Below are 25909 nucleotides of genomic sequence, written 5' to 3'. Positions count from 1 at the left end.
AGTTAACAACATGATTTTGGGCTCAATTGTGGTCATATGTTGAGGACTATCTGTATTATGTTTGTTTCAGAGAAGTGCAAGGACTTAATTTTTGGAGCATCTAATAAACTCAAAGTAAAATCTTCGTATGAATTAGTTTCAGTCTTATGTCTAATGAGACTAATTTAACATTCTTTAAAACAAGTGACCACTAATAATCCATTATCAGATATTCCAATTCTTTAGTTCATATATCAGGAATATACGGTAAATGATTTTATCTGTTAAAAGTATTCTTGTAATCTTTTAGACATATACACTGTAGGTTTAGTTCAGCACTATTTCTCTCAAAAGAAAAAGCATCTCAGGTTATCTTTTGAAACATTTGGTCTATATTAATTCATTAAGAGATGCTTCTGTTGAGCATTAGGAAATCACTGCTGAGAATTAGGCAATCAAAATTCTGCCTGAAATCAAAAAAAATCCCCATAAAATAATCATTACAAATTTAAAGTACCATAACTACTTCAGATTTAATCCATACTTTCAATAAAAAATTTGCCACATATTTTTAATGTTCAATTCTTTCATAGAGGTAAATATTCATGAACCTCAACATCTGCAACAGCAGGATCCAAACATGTTTAGCAAAAGTGCTTTTTACTATATATTGAACTATCTTATTGCCAAGGACTTCAGCTGTAACCCATTAAAAATGTAGCACTAAGGAAGAAGCAAGCTAGCCAATCTGAAAATTTAACTGAATTCTTCAGTCATAATATTTCTAATTCAAAATGGAGATTATAGTCCATATTACTGGTATAAGAATTTGATCATTAGGTAAAAGATGGGTGGCAGGAGGCCCATAGCTTTTACGTTTTCAGGAATGGATGCAATCACATGATCTGTGTTTTAGAACAGCAGTCCCCAACCTTTCTGGCTTTACAGATTGGTGGTGGGGAGAGGAGATGGTCCTGTGCAAATGGTGGCAAGTGCACATGCACTGCTTGCACAAATGAAGCTTCACGTGTGCCCATTTGCCTCTGCACACATAAGTGGAACTGCAGCAGGCCACGTCTGTGGCCTGGTTCCGAACAGGCTGTGGCCCGGGAGTTGGGTACCCCTGTTCTAGAATGCTAGCTTAATCTAATATACCTTGCACTAAGAAATACATTTATCTTATTTTCCATTTTGAGTCGATATGAATATACTGTGTGGCTGCAAAAATGATTCACAAGAAATAGAATAATACTTAGGCATGATTAAACATTGATGTAATCTGGTGTTTTTAAAATGGTAAATATAAGCACTTGATTAACTATTTATATATTATGTTTGAATGAGAACTATATGTATATTTGTAAAAATATAATTCATTATTATTAGGTGCCCATAACTACTGTCAGCCATAAGCAATCCCTACCTTCTGCATGCTGAAATGACAACAGATGTCCTGCCCTGAGGTTTTCCAAATAAGCCTCTGGCAGCATTTTTCTCTTTTTTTATGGAGGAACAAGGGTGTTTCAGCAATTTCCTTGTTCCTCTTTCATAAGCTTAGTATGATTGGCAGATGGTAGTGGTGCAAAAAAAAAAAAAGACAGGTCTATGTTCATCGAAACAAAATTATAGATGCATATAACTCTTTGAATATGTAGAAACTATAAATTATTTTGTCCCAAAGGTGCTTTTTCCAAAAGGCAACTGGACTTTCTTGTTTTTTTCTTTGAAAACATTGCACTTTTCATCCAAGAAGCTTCTTCAGTTCTTCCTTGATGAGAAGCAAAACATTTTCAAAGGAAAAACCAAGAAAGTCCAGTTGCCTTTTGGAAAAAGCACCTTAGGGGCACTATGACCTGGATGATGACAATCTCCATAGACATGTCAATTATTTATATATTGGCATGGTTCTAAAACTTCCAAAAACATTAGCATCATGGTTATTCATTTTTAACATCATTCCTTCATTTTTATTATTGTAGTTAGACTTTATGGACCAGAATTTCTCTTGGAAGTCTATTCATCCGAAAACAAAGATTGGTACTCTATATGCTATGATGATTGGAATAATAAACATGGAAAGACTGCATGTGAAGACTTGGGATATGACTCGTAAGAAACATACTGAATTTTCTTCACTCTTTTGCAATAATATAAAGGGAATAAATTACTATTGAGAAATATATTAAGAAAATTTAAATTCCTTAGCTGAGTACCACTAAATGTTTAGCAGATGCATCTGTTCCCCACTGCCCCGTTTAAATTATTGTGTTGGTTAGACTCATTACCTTATTGCTTTCACCTCAAAAAGTCAGGATCCTATTACCTTCATCCTACCCTTTAAGCCATGATAAGTGGCAGACATCCAAGAAGAATCTGGAATAAGAGTTGTACCACTTGCCTCTATATTTGATACTGCTAAGGAGCAAAGAAAATTTTTATCATGGCACAGCTCTGACATTAAAAAATGCTGACTATTTTTAAAGTACATTATTTTGGGAAAGGATTTCCTTACTATATTTATGAGTACTTTAATGTAAATGAACCGAGCTTACAAATTTATTTCCAGATATTACAGAGGAAAAAGTAGTTTTGTTTAGCCACTGTGCAAAAAAATGAAGTTCTACACTCAAACATTGATATGCTGGCTGAAAGACTAAAAGTTTAGTTACGCTCAAAATACATAAAATCTTTAAAGGGACTTTACAGTGTTGGATTAAAAGGCTGCAAATATATGTTTCTTTCACTTTGGCATGTATTGAGGAAGTTTGATTCTAGAAACAGAATGCACAATTTTCCAGTGGAAGAGAGGGAGTGGTCACGTGTGGGTATTCTCAAAGCCTGATTGGTCCAAAGACTGAGAGCAAACTTCTTACTCCTGCCTTCTGTTCTTGCCCAGTTTCCTCTCAGTCTTTTGGTCCAAGCACTGGTTTGAGTGGATTTAGGTAAGGAATTGTTCCTTTGGTTCGTTTAAATTTGATGTTTTGGCTAATTGGGGATTTTAAATTCTTTTTAAATTCATTCTAAAAATTGGCTAATTGAAGAATTTTACTACTGGGGCCCCAGAGACAGTATTCTGCCTCGCGCGGTTGGGGAGAGCCCTGTGGGGCGATCACCCTCCCCTCCGCAGGCCGGGAGCTGTCTGTCCTATCCCTGGGTCAGCAGGGGTGTCACGCTCAGTATACAGATTCAAGGGCGTCCATTTTCAGAAGCAAACAGCCGAGGAAGTCTAAATTTGGGCTCGGAACACTTCTAATGGCGCACGGGCGTCTGGCGGGGCCGCCACTTTAATTCCAGGCGGCTCTCATGCGGCGCCTCTTTCAAGCCCTACAATTTTGGTGAAATTAGAAGTTTGTTGAGATTTGACATATTTAACTGATTTTTATATTTTTGGCAGGAAAACCCTATTTCAGCAGCACGGCAATTCCAGCTATCACTGGTCTACAAACATTTGAGGGTCAATACTAGTGCTGGACGACATAGACTGTATAAGAAATTGTACAGCAGGTGTGCGTGTTTATTGTTTTTATACATATAAATTATGTTATGTTATAGAGAGAGGGGGTGTGAGGGAAAGTAAAATTTTAGAATTCCAAAATGGGAGTGGAACTAAAAACCTGTGATGAAATTAATCCGGATTCCCCTTTATGTTTACACCTGTGCTATTTGGAATCCACAATATATATTGAATTCGTGGCATAGGGCTTGAATGAATACAAATCCATAGGTGGACTGATTAGGAGATTTCATACAATTGGTACCCTGCCAGGAAAGAATCTTCTGATAAGTTAGGAGAAATCAATACATTTATCTACCTTTATTAACTATATTCATACACTATTTGACATTGTTCCAAATCTTGTGTTATTATTACTGTATGTATGTGTAGATTACATCATATGGTTCCCATCCACTGAGGACAAATATGAAAAGCCTACGTAAATATATATACTCAATAAGTTCATATATTCAAATTTCATTTGATTTCTTTGTGCTACAGCAAGTTGTGTCCATCAAAGCAAGTGGTATCCCTGCGATGCATAGGTAAGTATTATAACTCTATTTAAGTATTTAAATAATTGTTTTTTTTACTTGGATAGATGTTGTTTTTGTTGTGATTAACTTTAGAAAAATGTAGTTATAAATTATGCAGATTTGGGTTGAGGTTTAGACAAAATGTACTCATCACTAGGAGATTCTGAGACTTCATTTTTATGGCTGCCATATGAAGCCGTGGTTCCCCAAATAAAAATAAACTACCATGTTTTGCCGAAAATAAGACCTGGTCTTATATTTTTGGGCTCCAAAATAAGCACTAGGGCTTATTTTCAGAGAAACATGATATCAGGGTGATTAGCATGGCTGCCCCGCGCCCAGCGTGAGCACAACAAATGGTGAGTGTGTGGGGACCAATGGCATCCTGCTTCAGCCCGCCGCCCCTTGTTCAGAGCACTCGGTTACATAGCCCGTGCAGAGTAGGTGAGTTGTATACCTGCCCAAGCAGAGGGCGGAGGCAGAGGCAGGGGAAGGCGCTGCATGAGCTGCAGGAAAGCTGAGATTCATGAAGATGAAGCTCCTACAGCCACCCGCCCACTCCATCCCACCATCTTTCAGCTTTCCCACAGCTCATCCTGTGCATCTGGATTGTGTGCCTCTCCCCATCTCTCCCTCTGCTTGTACAAGTAATCAACTTACCTGCACTGTATGGGCTGTGGCTGCTGCCAGGTAAGTTGGCCTCTGTGCCCTCACCATCTCCAGTGCGGGCCAGGCCCACCCACCCCTAGCTGATGATGACATTAATTGGGGCTTATTTTGGGGGTAGGCTTATATTAGGAGCATGCTAAAAATTAGTCTAGGGCCTATTTTCTGCTTAGGAGTTATTTTCAGGGAAACATGGTACTGTTCTTCCACACTTCTGAAATGAAAATACCTGCCTGAACTAAAATAAAAGGCATCCATATATATAATCAAACTAAAGGTGCTGTAACTGTATTTTTAAAATGTTACAATTGATATTTCATGTATTCTTCCACCAAAAGATAGAATAGGAATATTGACATTTTTGTTGATACAAAATAAGACATAGGGAAATCAGGAATTAGTACCTAGAAGAAGATCATTTTTTTCTTAATTATGTTTTACAAGAGTGTGGCCTTTCATATAAACGTACGAGTCCCAGAAACAGAATTGTGGGTGGAAATGCTGCATTATCTGGAGAATGGCCGTGGCAAGTCAGCCTTCATATCCAGAAAACTCATCTCTGTGGAGGATCTATTATCACCCCTGAATGGATAGTAACAGCAGCTCATTGTGTAGAAGGGTAAGTTCTAAACAATTTCTCCCAGAACTTTTAAAAAAATTATTTCAACACTATTCTGCAAAAAGAGAGTATAATTTGTGATTTTATACTTTAGCTGCAACTTAAATTATAGATACTGTATTTTTCTGAAAATAAGACCCAAACAAAAAATAAGCCCTAGCATATTTTTAGAGTACGCCTAATATAAGCTCTACCCCCAAAATAAGCCCCAGTTAAGAGCCCATCCATGCCGTCTGGTTACCCGTTGCAGCGGAGCAGGCACCACAAAATGAGGCGAGGCAGGTGGTAATGGAACTTTCCCACGTGTACCACACACCTCAGGATCCCCAGCCAGGCCACCCACAACGCACCACCTGCTTCAGCTCGAGCAACCAGATGGTGGGACAGAGTGGGTGCGGCCTCCTGCTCGACGGGGCTGCTGCTGCCTATGCCACTGCTACAAGGTGAAGCAGATGGCGGGGTGTGAGTGGCCTGGCTGCAGGGGTCCTGATAAGATATTCCCCCCAAATAAGTACTAATGGGTCTTTTGGACCAAAGATAAATATAAGACCCAGTTTTATTTTCAGGGAAACATGGGTAGTCCTCAACTTACGATTTATCATTTAACAATCAATAAGGAGAATATTTGTAATTCAGGGATGAAATGAGGGGTCTTTAGTGCTCTCCAAGCTTGGTTGTATCCTTGCAGATGTTTCACTACCCAAACTAGGTAGCATCATCACTTCATATCTATATAGGACAGGGAGAGAAGTACTGCATCATTGACATACATTAGAATTGGGAAGTGGCCGTCATTTAGGTTGAATGCATGGTGTTGACTCTTTAGAAAGTTTTAATTGGAGTATATATTAAAGAGTGGTAGGATTAAACATATATCTTTGTTTCATAGCCTTTAATGTCTGGATGAAATTGTGTTTTTTTTAAATTTTGAATGAAGGACATGTACCTGTGTTGCCTTATTGGAAATATGGATAGCATGTAAATTTAATAAATAATTTACTTGCCCAAATCTACTGAAATAAAAATTTGTAATGCTTCTTAGAAAATATCCATAAAATCATATCCCCTTTTGATTAAATATTGCCTCAACTGTCTCCTTTCTCCTCTTCATGGGTTATCCATATTCTCCAAAGGCTTAAATTTTTTAGGAAGTTCATTGTGGTTACCTATATCTCAAATTCTAACTTGGATATATTATAGGTTCTTAATCACTTGACATTTGTTACTGATAGGGCAGTAATAGGTTGTGTTTAGAACATAACTCCTGACCTGCATTCTGGTTTTAGGAAACATTCCGATCCATCCTACTGGAAGGTTTATGCAGGGATTCTGAAACAGCTAGAAATGATTCCTTCAAGGGGATTTAGAGTAGCCAGAATAATATCTCATCCCAACTATGATTCAACTTCCAAAAATAACGATGTTGCTCTTATGAAGCTACAATCTCCTCTAAGTTTTAATGGTACGTACTTATTTCCTTGATGAAAAGTTATAAATCTCACTATTAGAAACTCAATTATGCTGTGGAAATCAACATAGCATGAAACTCTTATTACATTAAATAAAACAAGTCAAAGTAATTTGCTGTACTTTGTAAAGTAAAATGTGATTTATTTTTGTTTAGTTTTTTTGTCCATAGTTAATGTTCATAAAAGATTTTAGGCTGGATTAGATAGATGTAGTCTGATGAGCATGTTATGATGGTATGTCACAGGATAATTCAATTTGTGTCTGCAAGAAAATTGTAAAAAAATTATATATAATTTTTATGTCATGGTAAGAATTATCTTTGTTCCCATCTTTAGAAATATATAAACAATTCATTAGATGTTATTTGTTATAGTACTTTCCTCAGTATTCTTATTAAATTAATAAGATGTATCTTGCTTTGAAAACATCCAGCATAAAATCTTGACCAAAATGATGCACATTTATTTCAATTACATTCTGCAATAGTTGATAATATTGAGAGTGCACCCTAATTATTTTTATGATTAGTGGATTTATGACGTTTAAGTAACTGTGTAACTGTTGTGCAGATACAATGTTGTGACCCGGCTCCCAAAGAATGACAAGCCCTCTGTATTTAACTAAACATGCCTTTTATTAGGAGTACCAGCAGCCCTGTCTCTCTCACAGCAGGCTAACAAATCTCTAAGTCCTATGGAAAGTGACACTCGCTCCTTTTCCCTTTGAAATGGCCCCAACACACCAGGAGTCCCTCTTCTCTCCCTTTCTGCTCTCCTTCCAGCATATCTAAACAGATATCTCACCAATGCAGCTATGAAAATACTGGCAGCCTTGAAATTTCTACCATAATCTCTGGATTCGGATGTTTTCCCATTTTTTCCCCATATAAGCAAAGAGAGAGCTTCAAGATGGATTATTCTAACATATTGGTTATTTTGCCTTGTTTAATATGAAGCCGTTGGGTGGCTTTGCCATCTTTTCTTTCTTAATTGATTGTGATAAGAAAAGCAACCAAAGGAAAACATTTAATTCATATTTCATCTCTCTCTCTCTCTCTCTCTCTCTCACACACACACACACACACACACACACACACACACTCACACACACACACTCTCTTTCTCTCTCTCTCTCACACACACACACAAACACGCACACTCTCACTCACTCACTCTCTCTCTCATTTCAAGAAGAATTCTGATAATTTCCAAACAGGATTCTGAAGTCAGGCTATCAATGGCTGACCAGCAGGGAGGTGAATAGTTGTCTGCCACACCTATTCATTTCTGCCCCCTGTCTTTTATCCTCAGAGCTAGGGTGGGGTTTCGCTAGCCGCAGTGGCTCTTCCATCCCAAGGACTGTCCCATAGCTTCCCACTGGTCTCTTCTTCTCTGCCTTCTGTGCATCCACGTGTCAGACATTGGACCCAGCTGTTCCTCCTCTTCCTCATCAGCCACCTCCAGACCTCTTGACTCTCCATCTGAGGGCTGATGAATGGCCCAAGCTCTGCCTCTGTTTCTATCTCTGACAGCTTCATTCCCTCTTCCCCCTCGGACCTCTCAGATTGCCTTGATTCTCACCCTGACTTCCACGCCTCCTCCTCATCTGATTCCGCTGACAGGTCACAACACAGAGACTACTTATGATGGGAGGGAGGCGGACAGATTTATTCCATATTAATTTTAATTAATTGTATGTATAGATATGTGAGAAGATATTATGTATTGGTCTTTGTAGAAAGTTAAGGTTGATTTTTTGTTTCCCAACAACATAAGTGACCAGGAAGCTTGTAGACTTGGCATTCCATAATTTTAACCATCAGGTCCCTCCATTGGTCACTTGATCTCAATGCCAGAATCTCTGTTAAAGCACTCCCAACAAATATGTAAGAATGCATTATAGGCGGTTATGATATAGAGGATCTTAACACAATGAAATGTGAAAGTTGTTAAGATTATAATAGTATTAAACTAATTTGGGAGTCACCAATAAAATATTACTTATGAGAGCTTGATCCTTTGAAGAAAAGGGGAGCAAATTTCTTATTTGGCTACTTTCCTTTCATATTGTTTAACCAAGAAAAGGTTGAGGGCTCCCAAATTTAAAAGTTCTGTTTTGTAAAACCAACTTAATTGCTAGTAAAATATTTGTTGCCTAGGATTTAATTTTCGATAAAAATGGAGGTCTGACTTTTCTTATGGAGAAGAAGAGAAGGGGACTGATCTTTCCCAGTTGTGTCCATCAAGCCACACTGTCAGTTGGAGGATTGGGAGATGGCAGTAGTTTATAGGCATTCATCTCATTGACCAGCAGCTTTGTCTGACAGTCTGCAAATTTTAGAATTTGTTTTGGGATGCTTTTGGCTGCTTTTGGAATTCCATTAGTATACTGTACATATCGATGCACAGCAGTCTGTTTCTGAGTGAGCCGGTATAATTGCTGATATGACATTAGACAACCCTAAATTCCTTGTCTGTGGGAGCTTTAGTGTATCTAAAATGCCCAAGACTGTACTTTACAATCTTCAGGTTTAGAATTATAAAGGTTTCCTATCAAGTTCTGGTTTTTGTCATAGTTACTGATTAACAACATGTCCTTGCTTCAAAGATTTTATACGACCAGTTTGTTTGCCCAATGCTGGAATGATGTTTGAGACTAACCAACAGTGTTGGATATCTGGATGGGGAGCTAAATACCAAGGAGGTAAAATGAACTGCTATTAAAACTTCATTGTTAATTATTACCAGTTCTTTGGTATTATGGAGCTGGCGTTTTCTTTCCATTAAAAAATTATCACACCACCATGTTCTTGAACTCTTTGAAATAGTTTAAGGCAGAGAGTTAACTGAGGGTTCTAAGCATCATAAAATAGTGAGGAGTCCATGCTGGGATATGATATGGGGAAATGAATTGGCTACATTTACAAGATCTTAAGCTCCTTGTGCCTGACATATTTCATGCTTAATTCAAATAAGTGGATGTGTGAAGTGTATTAAAATTTAAATATCAATGTTTCTGAGGAATTTGTAATCATTTCCAAAACTAAGCTCATGAAACTTCATACAATCCAATCTCAAGTACTTACGTATATTTTCACACATGGGATGAGGGAGAAGGGGAAGGAAATGCTTAGTTCTTAATGTGGAAAAGTTGGGAAATGTTGATCCAGTGTGAATCACATCAAAATCAACTGAAATATCTATAACTACTGATGACCAACTTACATTTTCACATATATTTCTGTGAATGAGCCCACATACGTTAAACAACTTTGCTTTTAAAAAAAATAAGAAGAATGGGCTAAAATGGACAACAATAAAATATATAGGAAAATTAAAACAAGATGTGTCTTGCCCAGGAACTTTTCATCATTGTGGATAGTTTTTTGAGAAAATTTAGTATTTGCCTTTTCATATGTAATTCTTGGGTCTTTCTCCAACTGCAGGTAATACTTCAATGGATCTGAATGCAGCAACTGTACCTCTGATAGACTCATCTATATGTAATGGAAGATATATCTATAATGGAATTGTTTTGCCTACTATGATATGTGCTGGCTACTTACAAGGAATGGTGGATTCTTGTCAGGTAACTTATGAAATGTGAAGCACTTTAATATTAGTTTGCAAAGGCATGTAATGAGATGCAAGATAAGACAGTTCAAAATAGGTAGGCATTAATAAAAAATAGGGAGGCTACAATTCTTAGTCAGAACATTAGAAAAACTTAAAAAACAATCCATGTAACAATTCTCTTATTGCTATTGTCTGTTATCTCTGGGTATCTTACAATTCTTGCTCCAGCCTCACGAACAGTGATCATACTCAGCTGAGGAAGTAAGGATGCCTTAAGAGTTACAGCTTACTACAATTAAGAGAATGCATACTTCAAAAATAAATAATAATAATATAATGGATGCCAATATAAAACATATTTCCTACCCTCTTTATAGCTTCCTGTCTATATCTTGCTTTTTTATTCTTAATTATTTGGAGGTAAGACCTCTTGCGACATGTCATTCAACAAAAGTCTTTCAGCAATTTACAGTAGAAATGTTTACTTGGAAGAGTCTGCAGCCTCAGCCACTTCAGATTAGAAACTTGCACTTGATATTTAGTTCTCCTTAATAATTTATTAATATAGATTAATTTCATCAGTCATTTATTTTGCATTCCATGTAATCTTTGCCCTAAACTCAGGAGATAGCCTTTCATTATATATACCCAGCCTCCTTTGATAAATGCTTTTTAATTTGTAATATTTTAGTTGGAAATATTTTCAGATTCTTACCACCTATACCTCCTCAGATAGGATATTTATTCAATTCATTGAAACAGAAATACTACAATATGTTTATGCCTTGTGTTTTGTTTTAGGGTGATAGTGGTGGTCCATTGGTAACCATGAAGAATATGTTGTGGTGGCTAGTGGGTGACACAAGTTGGGGAACAGGCTGTGCTACTCAATATAGACCTGGAGTTTATGGTAACATTACTATGTTCACAGAATGGATTTACCGAAATATGCAGGTAACTTGTCTAATATGTGGTAGAGCATATAACATGCTTTTCATGGTTTTTCATTTCTTAAGCATGACATAATAACTGAAAGATCTGAATCCACCTATCTTAAACTTGGTGGTGAAAAATGCTGGTCTAGAGGAAGATATTTTTTAATTCCATGCAATTTGTACAACTGCTTGCCTTGTCCTATTTGCTCTCATTCACACTTTTCTTTTCCCATGCTTTCTCATTAGAGAAAAAGATCAAGAGAATTATCTGCTGACTTTCCCTAACCAAAAATTAGAACTTACTTTGGGTACCTAGGTCTGGCTACTCTTTCTCAGGCTTTATATCTTCCCATTCGTGTCCTTGCATAGTGATATATCCATGCCTATACCTGTGTCTGTAACTTTATTTTAATTTATTGTGGCAAAATATAAGTGCATGCATATTAAAACCCATAAAATGTTGGTATCTTCCTTTCCACCTCTAGGAATTAAATTTGTCAGTTTCTCTGACATGTGGCCTCTTCCTGGCATGTGATCCTTTGACTTCATTTATCACATAAATTTTGTCAATGGACAATTACATGACCATAAGTTGGGAAGCGAGTTGGTGTAATGTTAAGGCTACAGGCCTGAAACTATTGAGACTTTGAATTCTAATCTTGTCTTACGCCACAAAACTCACTAAGTGACTTTAGGCTAGTGCCAGTCACTTCTCACAGCCGTAGGCAGGAAGCAATGGCAAACCATTTCTGAAACCTTGCCAAGAAAAATAAAGGACTAGTCCAGGCAGTTGCCAGAAGTCAACATTGACTTGAGGGTGCCTGTACACATCAGAGGTGGTATTCAGTCAGTTCTGGAGAATGGTAGCGGAAATTTTGAGTAGTTCGGTGAACCAGCAAAATAGGCTGGCCCCGCCCCTGCTGCCTCCCAGCCGATCTTCTGTTGTTGCCTGAACAGGAGAACGGAAGCTGGAAAGCAGGTTAATGGGGTGGGAGAGAATGGGGATTTTGCAATAGCCTTCCCCTGCCATGCCACCAAGCCATGCCCACAGAACCGGCACTAAAAATATTTTGAATCCCCACCACTGGTATGCATGCACATACATACAAATATACTCTTTTCTACTGCCTATAATGGTTATGATTTAAACATTATAACCAGGAGTTAAAATTCCATGTAGAAATGATGGCTCTGTGTTCATACATCCAAGGCTGAAATATGTTCATATATCTGGATATAAAAGGCCCTTCATTTTGCTGGATGTTCATGACTTATTATAATTCCAATTGTCTCCTTGAATATGTCACCAATCCTGAAACTGACTATTTTTGGAAAGGAATCTCTTAAATATGCTTCCTTATTTCTTTTTCTTAACAGGGCAAACAGATGATACTGCTTCCTTTGGCTCACTTTGATCAAGGGTGTGAACAAATCCTTTTGTTCCTTCTAAATCGTTGGTTATGCTTTCAAAATGAGTTCTGAGTCCTTAACACTTCATATGCAGACTGTAATGGGAATGTTTGCAAACTGGTTCCATTTGGACCATCTTGTTCCATATCAAGCAGTTGAAGAACCTGATTTCTTGAATCTGATGTTAACAATCAAAGGCGAACACCTTCTTTTTACCAACTAGTTGTTGGTTTCCTTTATTTCTGAAGATTCTCTACCAGTTGGCATTCATTTTAAAGTTAAAAATAATGTTTGTAAATTATAAATTATGTTTTTGCTTTTGAAATCAAATGCAGCACCTCAATTTTTTATAAGTGATGTTTAATATTTAGGATATTAATGTTGAGTATATCTGGGCTGCTGGATGGCCCATTTTTTTAAAAATGAGAAAGAACCACATGAATATTTTGATATAAGGTGTGAAAGATTTTTTCTTATGAATATTACTATGCATCTTTTGTATTCAAGTATTCATTATTTTTATTATCCCATAGGTAATGATTCTGAAACTATATAATTTGAATTATAGTCTCTTCCAAATGCTATAGATAGATTCAAAATCAGTTTATTCTAGAAAAAGAAATGCTAATTTCTAGGCACATATCTTTGATGCAGATATGAACAAAATAAGTATTCTAAAATGTCAATAATTCTCCTGCTGTGGTAGTGGATGTGCTAGATAGGTCCTCCTCAGCTGCTGAACCTGAAAAACAATAGCAGAGAATAGAGTTATTTGTGAAGGTGCATTACATTACTGAATTGAATCTGTCAGTTCTACTCATTTTGTAAAACAGTAACAAAATTGGAATGGGTTAGGAAAATGTATTGGTCTGTTTTTTTTCTTACAAATCCTGTTTGCAGTTAAGAAAGGCTGCTATTGCAGTAGTAAAATTTTAATTCTATGAGTCCTATGATTTGGACATAACTAATTATGCTGCTATTGAAATGCACTTTTTCAAATATATCTGTTGGTGGGAAAATTCACTTCAAGTTTTGGAAGTGCAATACTTTTATACAATGAAGTGCCATTGAAATGGTTATTGAAAACATTAAATGTATTTCAATAAAGTGAAATCAATGTAAATCATGCATAATTATTAATTATCACCGCAATTTCAGTTAGTAAATATTTGGATTTTTTAAGTTTCAAAAATGAAGTACAGCATTCTTTGTCTAATCTACAAAGTATTTGAAAAATAAATATTTTTACAAATACAGTATGACTTGTAGTCTTTCTTTCCTTCTTTCCTTTTCTTTCTTTCCTTTTCTTTCTTTCCTTTTCTTTCTTTCCTTTTCTTTCTTTCTTTCTTTCTTTCTTTCTTTCTTTCTTTCTTTAATGTAGTGTAGATATTCCCTGAAATGACTGAGAACTGAACAAGGAGAGTGAATAAAGATGAATAAACAAAATATATGCATAAAAATTTCAGCAAATTGTATATTTTAAATGATGTTAAGAACAGGGTCAAAAACATGCTTCATCCCAGATTCGTCAGTTCTGTTCCAACATCAGTGATGACTTGCTGACAGAGATGACTATACTGTCTCCAGATCCAAGGATAGGGATAGTCTTGCCTCCCATATTTCCAGTGGTAGTCATGCTTGCACAGACATGGGAATAGCAGGGGAGACTCCAGACAAGAAATCTAGGACTGAACTTCTTCCAGATGGATGTTTGCCTCCTACAGATTGTATAATAACATTCTCTGCTTTTTGTTTGGACAAAAGTGATGCTCTCTCTTCAGTTCAAGTAACATGTTTCAACATAGTACTTAAAAATGTTTTTAAAACAAAAACTAAATATTACTGAACATTTGGTATGCTTACATACCAAATGCACATACACATACAAATGCACATTCAACATTTCAATAGGCTTTTGTGGGTGGAAGGCACTTTGGATTTCAACTCTTGTAAAACTCTTCCCAATGAAAAGGGCAACTAGTGATGCTGCCTGAGGTGAGTAATGGGAGGTTGCTGTTCAACACACATGAAGGGAACCTAGATATGAAAACCTCAAGAGTCGTGATGGCGAACCTATGGCATAGCATGCCACAGGTGGCACACGGAGTCATCTCTGGGCATGCGAGCCAACATCCAGGTCAGTTCCACTGCGCATGCGTGCATGCTTCCCACTGGCCAATTGATTTCCAGGTCTCTGCTGGGAGACATGCATGCGTGTGTGGGGGTGGGGGGGTTGTGTGCACATGTATGGGAGGGTCATGTACACATTGGGGGGTGGAGGTGTGCACCACAACCCCCATCATTTTTGGTCCCAGGAGGCTTCAAGGGGGCCTGCTAACATCAAAGGGGGGTGGGGGGGGCGCACTATCTATCTGCTAGCACCAAAATGGAGGTCATACACATACGCAGGTGGAGGGACCTGCGGGGGGGCATTGCATTATGGTTTGCAATCACTGTTCTAGAGGGTTCAAAGGCCTTCATAAACTCTTTATTTCTAGCTATTCTTATACTGGAGGGATTGCCTTTTTCCAAGAGTCTCTACCTATTCAACCAGATTGAGCAGAGTGTGCATGCTGCAGATCCCACCAGCCAAAGAGTGTCAGCTGGCAGGGACCAGAAGACAAGGTTTTTCCTTAGTTGCTCCTGCAGTATGCAACATCTTCCCTTGGCAGACCTACCTACCTACCTACCTATCATCTATCATCCAGTGACGTGCGGTGAGATTTATGGCTGGTGAGGCACTGACGTCATCACAATCAGATTTACAAACATTAAAATCCTACAAATTATCTTATCCAATATTTGATTGGCAGCAGTTAACGGGTTATGTTTAAACTCTCATATCAGCATTCTTTACACATACTGTAGCACACAAAAAAGCACATTTAATTGAAAAAATTGAAGTTATTATGGGTCTTACCTTTACTTATAAATGAAGTCCATCCGCCGCTCCTTCTGAACAAAAGCATCTATAACTTGTTGGTAGAATTTTTCATTGTCTTCTTTTAGTTTTAAAAGTCTCTGTCTCGATGGCGATCACAGTCAAGGAAGAAAGTCATCCTTGATGTCGCCGTGCTCTGTGGCTGTCATTTACTCTGCTGCCGCTGAGTCACAGGAAGTACAAGCGCCTACTACTATGAGTCAGGAGAACTGCATGCCTCACCTAGTCTGACTTTTTAGGCGTTTTATGATCGCTCAGCACAACAAACACGTTCTACACATAGTTGTTGACAAAAAACACTCCATTTTACATTATATACATCAGCTAAACTATTCAAAGTGACATACAGAGAGACAGCAATACAATCTCATTACAGATCATGTAAAACAGTTAAGCAGAGTCATCCATGGTGAGGCAGCAGCTAGCTTAGCCTCACCTCAGCTCTCGCCTGAGGGGCTGAGCTTGCTGCAGCCTCACCACAAGCTCTCGCCTGACTAGTTGAACGTAAATGTGAAAATTCTGCAATTTTAATACAAATAATGTAAAACTGATGAAGTTAAATGGAAAATAACTTTATGGTACAGATCAGTAGATAAATACTGATACAAGCATTTAATTTATTTTTTCCTTTTACATTTGTTTTCTTTTCATGATGAGAGGTGCGGCTTGTGCCTCACTTGCCTAACCTTACTGCATGTCACTGCTATCATCCATCAATCCGTCCTCTGTCTGTCTATGTGTCTAACTTCATCTTTATTATATTACAATTCAAAATGGACGGCTATACAAATGAACAAATGAATGAATATTTGAAACTTCTTGCTATTCTATGTTTAAAGTTCCCAGTATTATTTATACTTGGTTCTCACATAAACAAAAGCTTTAAAAATAGATATTGTAGTAAATGGGGTAAAAATTATATCAAACCAGAATGCACAATAAAGACAGCATCATTCATATAAATGTTCAGATGAAGGGCCCCTGACCTTCTACATTAAAGATAAAACCCTTAATTACCCAGGGAGGATGTTCTGTGACTCCAGAGCTTCATTTAAAGGAAAGTCTTCTCCCTGGTTGCCACTTAAAATTCTCTGGTTGCCATTTGCTTAGTCAGTGTTATTATTCTCAGGTTGCGGATTTGGACAGGGTGGAATGGTTGAGAGGAAATGGCTTAATTAAGGCTAATTACAAGGCAGCCACAGTGCTTCTAGCCACTGTGCAGCTCCAATTACAAGCCTGCCAAGTCCACAAGTCACACTGACCACAGAATTTGCAATTCCTGTACCTGTTTTGATTATGTTCCTCCTTTGCTTTAACACTCATTTTCTCATTTTATTTGGGTTTATAGGCCACCCTTTTCCCTGAGGGGACTCAGGGCGGCTTACAATCACCAGGGAGGGGGTGCAAATCAAAATAAACAATATACAAACAAAATAAAATAATAAAAACACAACTTGCATTCAACATTCAACACTCGGGTGGGGCAAATTAGAGACTTATCCCCAGGCCTGTTGGGAGAGCCAGGTCTTGAGGGCTGCGCGGAAGGCCTGGACGGTGGTGAGGGTGCGTATCTCGACGGGGAGATCGTTCCACAGGGTCGGAGCTGCAACAGAAAAGGCTCTCCTCGTGTAGTTGCCAGTTGACATTGACTGGCAGATGGGATTCGGAGGGAGGCCCAGTCTGTGCGATCTTATCGGTCGAAGGAGGTAATCGGCAGAAGGCGGTCTCTCAAGTATGATCACTTGCCCCAAGGTTGTATAGCTTCAACACCTTTCTATCATTCATCTCTGTTAATGAGAATTAAGTCCAATATGCATATCCCATACAAAGGAAGAAAGAAAAGAAAAAAGAAAAAGAGAGGAAAAGAAAAGAAGGGAAGTTGCGCAGTTACTTAAAAGGTTGCAAATTCTGGGAAAGTCCAAAGAAAGTCCAGAGTGGTTGAGGGAGAGGGAGGGCCTTCTTGCAAACTGTAAGTGCCCTCCACTCGTCCAATAGTGGTGCTGTCTGTGGTAGCAGGTCCGAGGCGGCATCAGGCAGTGATGGACATAATAGATGGAAGTGCAGGTGGAAGTGCAGATAAGAGGGCAGATGAAAATACAATCCAAAATGTCCAAAAGCCACTCTCAGGAAGGAGTCAAGTCTCACACAGTAAAAGGCCCTACAATGGCGAGGGCCCAGTGGGGGAGAGAATGCACTAACAGGAGAGGCCAGACCAAGGGGAGAGGAAGGGGGGGTGCAATAATAGCGATGGTAACGACCTCCCATTCTCTCCCAGTGCTGTCCCCGGCTGACCGCCTTCTCCCTGGAAGAGAAAAGATGGATAGTCCAGTGCAATTCTAAGAACTCCTCACAGTCCTCAAGGTCGGGAAGGCGCAGCTGAAAATGCCGAAAAAGCTGAGAAATGTCACCCAAAGGCATCATACGAGGGCCGCCCAAACGGCGACCCAGCTGTTTGCTTCTTCGGGCCCCCTGGAGTTCGTTCTCCTACAGGAGCCTCTTCCCTCACCGGCTGAGAGAACTGCAGTGGGAGCCTGGCTGCTTTGGTGTTAGAGGTCCAGCTACCCAAGCCGCACCGAAAAAAAGGGAGATTCGTGGTTTTCTAAACGGCCACAGCGACCAGAGAAGCCGACGTGGAAGAGAGAAATAGCAGAGGGAGGGGGGGAAGTCTCCAGCCAGCAGAGGAAGAAAATCGAGGCCTCTCAGGCCAGCCAGGGTCGTAAAAGCACCCCAAACATATACCCAACATCTCCAAACCAAGTGGGCTGCAATGCCTTCCAAACGGCACCCGAGAGCGGCGTCTTCAAAGTGCTTCTCGGATCAGCTGGGCGCGGCGGTCTTCCGGGTGGCCCCCCAAACAGCATCGGCGTTTTTCTTAAAAGGCAGCCTTTGAGAGCGATATCTCTCTAGTCCGCTGCCAGCACCAAACCCCCCAAGAGATCACTCGTGCCCTGGTCTATCTCTCGTTCAATTTCGGGGGCGGTTTCTCCTTCTTTTGGTATTTTTTCCCGCAAAAGTGCCGGAGCGAGAAGCTCCGCAGACATATTCCTTTGCACATGCGCAGCAGAATACATGTTGGGTTGATATGTATAACATGTGCATTTCCTATGCTCCAGTTCTCAACATTCAGCTGGGACATCTGAAGGATAATTGTGCATATTCCCAGTTGGCCAAAAGCCTGGCTACTTAGAGTAACCTGTTGCGAAGAAGTCAATGTCCACACAAGACTTAGGAAAGACAAACTTTATTTCTATATTGAAGAAGAAGAGGGAGAAACCTCTGGGTTTCACACCCAACGAGCACACCAGAAATCTAGCAGCGCTATTTTTATACAATTTACTACAGAAAACAAAAAGAATTGCTGACTGGTTACAAAGTTATATCACAGTTACACATCCATATCAAGCAAAGCCATTCCCATTATATCATATTTAATTCACTTTATTGTCATATAAATGGACTACTTCTGGCTGTGTTTTTACTATGCTAATGATAAATTATATACACCAGTGGTTCTCAACCTTTTCACCATGGACCCCCTTTAAATACCTTTTTGTGGCCATGGACCCCCAAGACTTAAGATGTAAATCATTTTTTTCAAGCCTGCGGATCCCCTGTGATGACATCATGCCCCCCCCCAGGGGTCCGTGGACCACAGCTTGAGAACTATTGATACATACCATCTACTCTATATGCACTTTTCAGAATTACAAAGCATATTACAAAGTCTCCACAATTTCAACATAGTGTATTTTATTTTTGTTCTCCTCATGTAACCTTAAATGAGATGAATGTACAGGTTTTATTTTTCACTGGAATAAGCACATTTCATGGAAGAAATTTGTTTTGTCCTCACGCTTACGACTGACAGCCGGCAACAGCCAAGCCGTGCCTGATTGGCTAAGGTACGGCTGGCTGAGCGCGGGCTGTCAGATGCGCGCCTATTGGTTGCCCTGCTTGACAGCTCCATATAAATAGCTGTCAAGCAGGGTGAGGTGCTGAATCACTACTTACTAGTTGTGTTGTTACCTCTGTTGCAATAAAGCTGTTTACTTTACCTCAGGCGCCTCCTGCCTCGTAATTCCTCGGTCCACTTCAAAATTGTTTAGTTCCAGGTAAAACTTGGTGGAAGTATGTTGCAGATCTTACTGGAATGCTCATTAAAATAAACAAATTCAAATTACAAAGAAGATTGATTTGGAATGTTCATATGTTCCTAAGCACATCTCTCAGGTGTAATGTCAATCTGTGATTTTTGTCATTGAATTCTGCTTAATGTTTCATCCTGTATGAATTTTCATTATCAATCTGAGGACAGTAATGAACTTTAAATGTCATTCCATATAGTAAGTTTTTGCAATGAGATATCAGAGGTACAGAGCGGTACTAGAGCTAAGGTGACATTATAGAATACAAGCAACCTGAAGGGGGCACTGAAACCATTGAGATTTTTTTTAAAATTATTTTTGCAACCTACAGTATTGCACAGAAAAAAAGTTGGACGTCATTTCTTTTCTGTCTTTGTACTTTTTCCTTTTTTTAATTTTGTTCCTTCTACATTTTGATCTTATAATGAAACTTAATAAAATTTAGTAAATAGAACTAGAATGATATTGTTGCTGATCCGCTAATCAAATGTAACTTAAACTCCTACATGTGAGTACTGATAGGATCCACTGAAGTCAATAGGACTCCTCAGAGAAGCAAGTAGAGAACAGCAGCATTCTGTTTCACCTGAACCCTGTTGACCTGCTTAGCCTAGATTTTAAAAGATTAAATCAGTTATACTTTGGTCTAGCTGCCCTGATTTAACTTTTTAAATATTTTTGGCCTGATTGATTGAGTCTTCATTGACATTTCGACTACGTATTTATTTCCCCAGCTATAAGCTAAAAAATTTAGATCCTGAAGATTAAGAAGAAAATGTAATAATCTACTATACTTTCATTTAGAAATCAGATTATGCATTAGGGCAGATAATGCAACCTTGTGGATATATCTATTATGAAGAAATGAAAACTTACGGCCCTTCTCCAGTGGTTCTGCGATTCATGCACGACTCAGCAGTGTGCTTTCCCCTCATGATATTGGCTTCAAGTAGTTCCAATACTATGAGTGAGTGAGTGTTAAGACATTCTTAGCTATACCAGTGTTAAAAGTAGCATTTTCTCCCAGGTTGCATAATATGCTATGCTTCACCAGTCATCACATAGAGATGAGCAGTGGCAGATTGTACCACAGATATACTAATTGCCCTTTCAGGTAATAGATACACCAACTTCCCTTCAGTCTCAGGTCAGCATTACCTGTTGCCCTTCTGCTACTCTGTTTTAAAATACAAGAACACAGTGCCTCATGAAATAATCCATTTTCCAGAACTTGATAAATATGAAATGACATAGTGGTTAACTAGCATAACAAGTAATTTAAATGGTTGGGTTAATAGTTTATTTATTTAAACTACTTATATGGCCATCTGCCTTACATAGTGATCCTAGGTGGCTCACAATAAAGCAGAATAAAATGAAATGAACCCTTTCTACTAGACACCACATCAACCTCCTTGCTCAATGTCCTCCGACCTAACCCAATGCTTGAGGAAGAGCCAGATCTTTATGGTCTTCAGGAAGGCTAGAAAGGGGTGGGGCCAGGGATGGGTTTCAAAAATTGTTCGAACCTACTCTGTGGGCGTGGCCTCCTTTGTGGGAGTGGCTTGCTGCCCATGTGACCGGATGGGAGTGGCTTGCCACCCATGTGACTGGATGGGAGTGGCCTGTCACCCATGTGACCTGGTGGGAGTGGCCAAGTCGATGTTATTACTAGATATTATTAATTACTAGATATTATTAATATTACTAGATTATTATTAATGCGTAGATAACTGCAGGACATTACACACCCACCCACACCCACACCCTATGACAGTGCTAGGAAAACACCAAAAAAAATAAAAATCCCCCCCCCCCAAAAGACTGCCAATGAAACCAGGTTTTTTTTCCTAAGCCTAAGAACAGGAAAGACAAAGTCACTGGAATAAAAACCATCAAGGCAATGTGGTAAATTATAAAGGACAGGCGCTCACAGAACCATCAACCACCTCAGAATTACCTAAACAAGGAGGATGAAACACACTGCCTTGCAACAAACCTGGCCTGCCCATAGAAAAGCAGCCACTTTGAGACACATAAAACTGGTCTGAACACTTAAAAGCAACATATTGCATCACAAATAAAACATTTGCAAAAAGGAATAACATTTCTTGTAATAAACATTCTATAAACAATAAATAAATAAATAAATAAAATTTCCCTAAAATAATTAAAAACTACCACGTTCAGAGAACACCAAAGGACCACACAGTCCTCTCCCTCCTTATCTTTTTCTTTTTTTCCTAACTTTCTCCTCCTTCCCCCCCAACCCCACTCCCTTCTAGCACTGATGTTACCAAACTAGGAGTGCTGGAGAGGAGCTCTCACAGGGAGAAGAGCTTCCCACTACAGGCACAATCTATCTGCAGCCCTAAATGACTGCAAGCAGCAGCTTCAGACACCTGCTCGCAGCTGACAGTTGCATTTGGGAGCGGAGGTGGCGACAGCAGAAGCGGGCACAGACGGGATGTCCCCGCTTGCTGAGTAGAACGAGGCGGCGGGGCTGCGTTGTTTCAGGGCGCCCCAAGCGCCAGCTCCTCTGAATGCAGCCCATTCCCCCTCCCAAGACCGTTTTCTTTTTTAAAACGCCTCTGCAGACGATCTTGAAAACCTGCGAGGTTGCTTTGGGAGGAGGAAGACAGGCAGCATTCCCCCCACCCCATCCCTGGTTGCCTGCAGCCTCGGAAGCTTCCACAACTTCACAGTAAAAGCAATTAAGAACTTCTCTCGCTCGTGAGATTTTCTTTACTGTGCAAACGCTTGCTTTAAGGCTGCAGGCACCCAGAGAGGGGGGCAGGGGGAAATGCTGCCCATCTGTCCCCTTCCAAAGCAACCTTGCAGGTTTTCAAGATCATCCGGAGAGGCGTTTTTTAAAAAGAAAAACCCTGCAGGCACCCAGCAACAGGGGCCAGGAGTGGTACCAGCGTTCCGGAAGTTAATTACTTCCAGGTTCACCGATGAACTGGTTCGCACGAACCGGTGCGAACCCACCCCTGGGTGGGGCCCTTTGAATTTGAAGTGGGAGGCTGCTCCAAAGTTGGATGATGGAACCCAGTGGTGGGATTCAAAAAATTTTACTACTGGTTTTGTGGGCATGGTGTGGTGGGCATGGCAGCAAAAGGATACTGCAAAATCCCCATTCCCTCCCCACTTCTGGGGGGAAGGATACTATAAAATCTTCATTTCCACCTCACTCCAGGGGAAGGATACTGTACAATCTCACATTCTATCCCACTTTTGGGGGAAGGATACTGTAAAATTCATTTCCTCCCCACCCCATTAACCTTCTTTCCAGCTCCGTTCTCCTGTGCAGAGCAACAGAAGAAGACCCAGCCGATCAGCTGGGACTCCGATCAGCTGGGTCTTGGGAGGCAGTGAATAGATTGGGGGCAGGGCCAGTCAGAGGTGGCATTTACCAGTTCTCCGAACTACTCAAAATTTCTGCTACCAGTTCACCAGAACCGGTCACAACTGGCTGAATACCACCTCTGATGGAACCAATATTTTTCCACATCCCATCTCTGTTTCACCTCCCATTTACATGAAGGAGCTTATCAATATTTGTTGCCTATATAAAGGAAAAGGATGAAAAACCCTAAATAGTTTATGAATTAATTCTCTCTCTCTTTTACCTTTTCTTTAGCTTAGGTTACAATACAGTATATAGACTACACCTAAGGAGGAGTGTAAAAATGATGGGAATGTGCTGAAGACAGTGTTATTAGGCATTGCCATTGGGGACAATGGACATTATGCTAGTATAGCTGTAGCACATGGACAGATAGCATTTTGACTCAATAGCAGGGAAAGGTCCACAGTATCTAACAGTGATTTATAATGTGCATGTAAAGTGGCAAATACAATTCTCTTCCGTTTTCTTTGCCAATTGTGGTTCTAAATGCACTACTGAAGTTGAGCAGCATCACTGAATAATTTTACAAACATTAAACGTAAGTTACAAATGCCCTTAATACACTTATCTAACAGAAGCAGAGCTGCTATCAGAAGTTTTATACATAAATATTAGCCATCCCATTTAAATAAAGAACTTTTTCAAAAGTAGTCGAGCTTTATGAAGTCGTTGGATTCTTTCTTTTAAAGAATTTCTTATGTTGACAACATCCTTTCCCTCATGAAAGAGAACTTCCAGCTGATCTCCGTTTTGCAAAAGCTGCATCATTGCATTCTGTAACTTCTCAGCAAAATCCCTGAACATGTATAACTGTATGATCATAGGAATCTGAGTACCAAGCCGGACTTTTACACTCTGAAAACAAAGTTAAGGGGGGAAAATTATACCAGGGTAATATAAATGGCTGGAGACATATCAATATCCCATAATATCTCCCCACAAGTATGTTAAGGTTTATACTAAACTAAAGCCTTGTCCCCTATGAATTTGTACCATATCACAAAATGAAAATCAAGCTGTTTCTGTTGGGAGATGCCTATTACCACCCCCGCACAGGCCTACCAGAAGATACAACCTTTTGCTTAGTGTACAATTGACAACCGTTTGTTTAGTGACCATTCAAAGTTTCAATGGCACTGATGAAATCCTCACAGAACCAACCCAGGATCCCCACAGTCATGTGATCAAAATTTGGCAATCGGCTTGTACTTACAACAATTGTAATGCCCTGGGGTCATATAAGGTGATGTTCCATTTGTGATGTTCCCGGCTAGCTTTTGGCAAGCAAAGTCAATAGGGGAAGCCGGATTCACTTAATGACTGTGTGATTCACTTAACAACTGCAGTGATTTGCTTAACAACCATGGCAAAAGTCATAAAATTGGGTGTGAGTCACTTGATAACTGCCTCACTTAACAACAGAAATTATGATCATAAATCATTTAACAACTGCCTCACTTAACAAAACAGTTGTGGTCATAAGTCAAGGACTACCTATACTCTCCCATATTCAACTCTTTAATAGAGAACAGGAAGTTATACTCAAGTTTCTGCAATGCTCTTGCAGATACTCATTAAAATGCCCTGCAATCTTGCAGCTTCAAAATTGCAAATATGGAATGTATTTAACAATATTTCTATACTGAGGGGTAGAGAAAGCCCCCCCCCAATGTTTTAAAATCCTATTTATAAATGAGAGCCACGGTGGTGCAGTGGTTAGAATGCAGTACTGCAAGGTAGTTTTGCTGATCACCGGCTGCCAGCAGTTTGGCAGTTCAGGTCTCATCGGCTGAAGGTTGACTCAGCCTTCCGCCCTTCCAAGGTCGGTAAAATGAGGACCCAGATTGTTGGGGGCAATAGGCTGACTCTGTAAACCACTTAGAGAGGAAGCCTTTATAGCTTTGGTATATAAGTCTATGTGCTATTGCTATAAGTACCACTTTTACAGAAGCTGCAATTTTGTTTACATGGACTTTCCTGAAGTGGATGGATCACAGCAAGTTTTTGTCAGCAGATATAAAGATTGTAGAGCTCCTTTTGTCTTTAAATGTTCTCTACAGACAGTTAAAGATTATTACATTTTTCTTCAATTGTTTTTTGTTGTTTAGGGGTAAACATAGGTAAAGGTTCCCCTCACACATATGTACTAGTTGTTCCTGACTCTAGGGGGCAGTGCTCATCTCTGTTTCAAAGCTGAAGAGGCAGCACTGTCCAAAGACATCTCCGTGGTCATGTGGCCAGCATGACTAAATGCCGAAGGAGCATGGAATGCTGTTACCTTCCCACCAAAGATGGTTCCTATTTTTCTACTTGCATTTTTACATGCTTTCAAACTGCTAGGTTGGCAGAAGCTGGGACAAGTAACAGGAGCTCACTCCATTACGCGGTGCTAGGGATTTGAACCGCCGAATTGTTGACCTTTCTGATTGACAAGCTCAGCATCTTAGACACTGAGCCAGCATGTCCCTCTGGGTAAACATATTTTGTTGTTGTTGGGTAAACATGCCCAAGAGGCTTGTCGATCAGAAAGGTTGGCAGTTCGGTGGTTCGAATCCCTAGCACTGCATAACGGAATGAGCTCCCATTACTTGTCCCAGCTTCTGCAAACCTACCAGTTTGAAAGCTTGTAAAAATACAGAGAAATAGAGACCATCTTTGGTGGGAAGGTAACAGCATTTCATGTGCCTTTGGTGTTTAGTCATGCCGGCCACATGACCATGGAGAC

General features: G+C 39.5%; 2 protein-coding genes across 2 annotated transcripts in view; one reads left to right on the top strand and one right to left on the bottom strand.

The window, feature by feature from the left end:
* Positions 1-13903, top strand: part of TMPRSS2 (transmembrane serine protease 2) — a 36751-nt gene extending 22848 nt beyond the window's left edge. Inside the window, 10 exon segments of the mRNA XM_032220285.1 lie at positions 1959-2088; positions 3375-3425; positions 3427-3483; positions 3977-4020; positions 5122-5296; positions 6583-6758; positions 9374-9469; positions 10212-10354; positions 11143-11295; positions 12655-13903. Coding sequence (XP_032076176.1) covers positions 1959-2088; positions 3375-3425; positions 3427-3483; positions 3977-4020; positions 5122-5296; positions 6583-6758; positions 9374-9469; positions 10212-10354; positions 11143-11295; positions 12655-12666 — 1037 coding nt within the window. The 3' untranslated portion in view covers positions 12667-13903.
* Positions 13904-23192: 9289 nt separating this feature from the next.
* The window catches only part of MX1 (MX dynamin like GTPase 1), a 34029-nt gene continuing 31312 nt past the window's right edge, over positions 23193-25909 (bottom strand). The window contains exon 15 of the mRNA XM_032220376.1: positions 23193-24039. Within this exon, the coding sequence (XP_032076267.1) occupies positions 23809-24039 (231 nt within the window). The 3' untranslated portion in view covers positions 23193-23808. The remainder of the gene's footprint in view (positions 24040-25909) is intronic.

Source organism: Thamnophis elegans, chromosome 6 (assembly GCF_009769535.1).
Source record: "Thamnophis elegans isolate rThaEle1 chromosome 6, rThaEle1.pri, whole genome shotgun sequence".
NCBI classification, from domain to species: Eukaryota; Metazoa; Chordata; class Lepidosauria; order Squamata; family Colubridae; genus Thamnophis; species Thamnophis elegans.
This window is presented reverse-complemented; position numbering and strand designations above follow the sequence as displayed.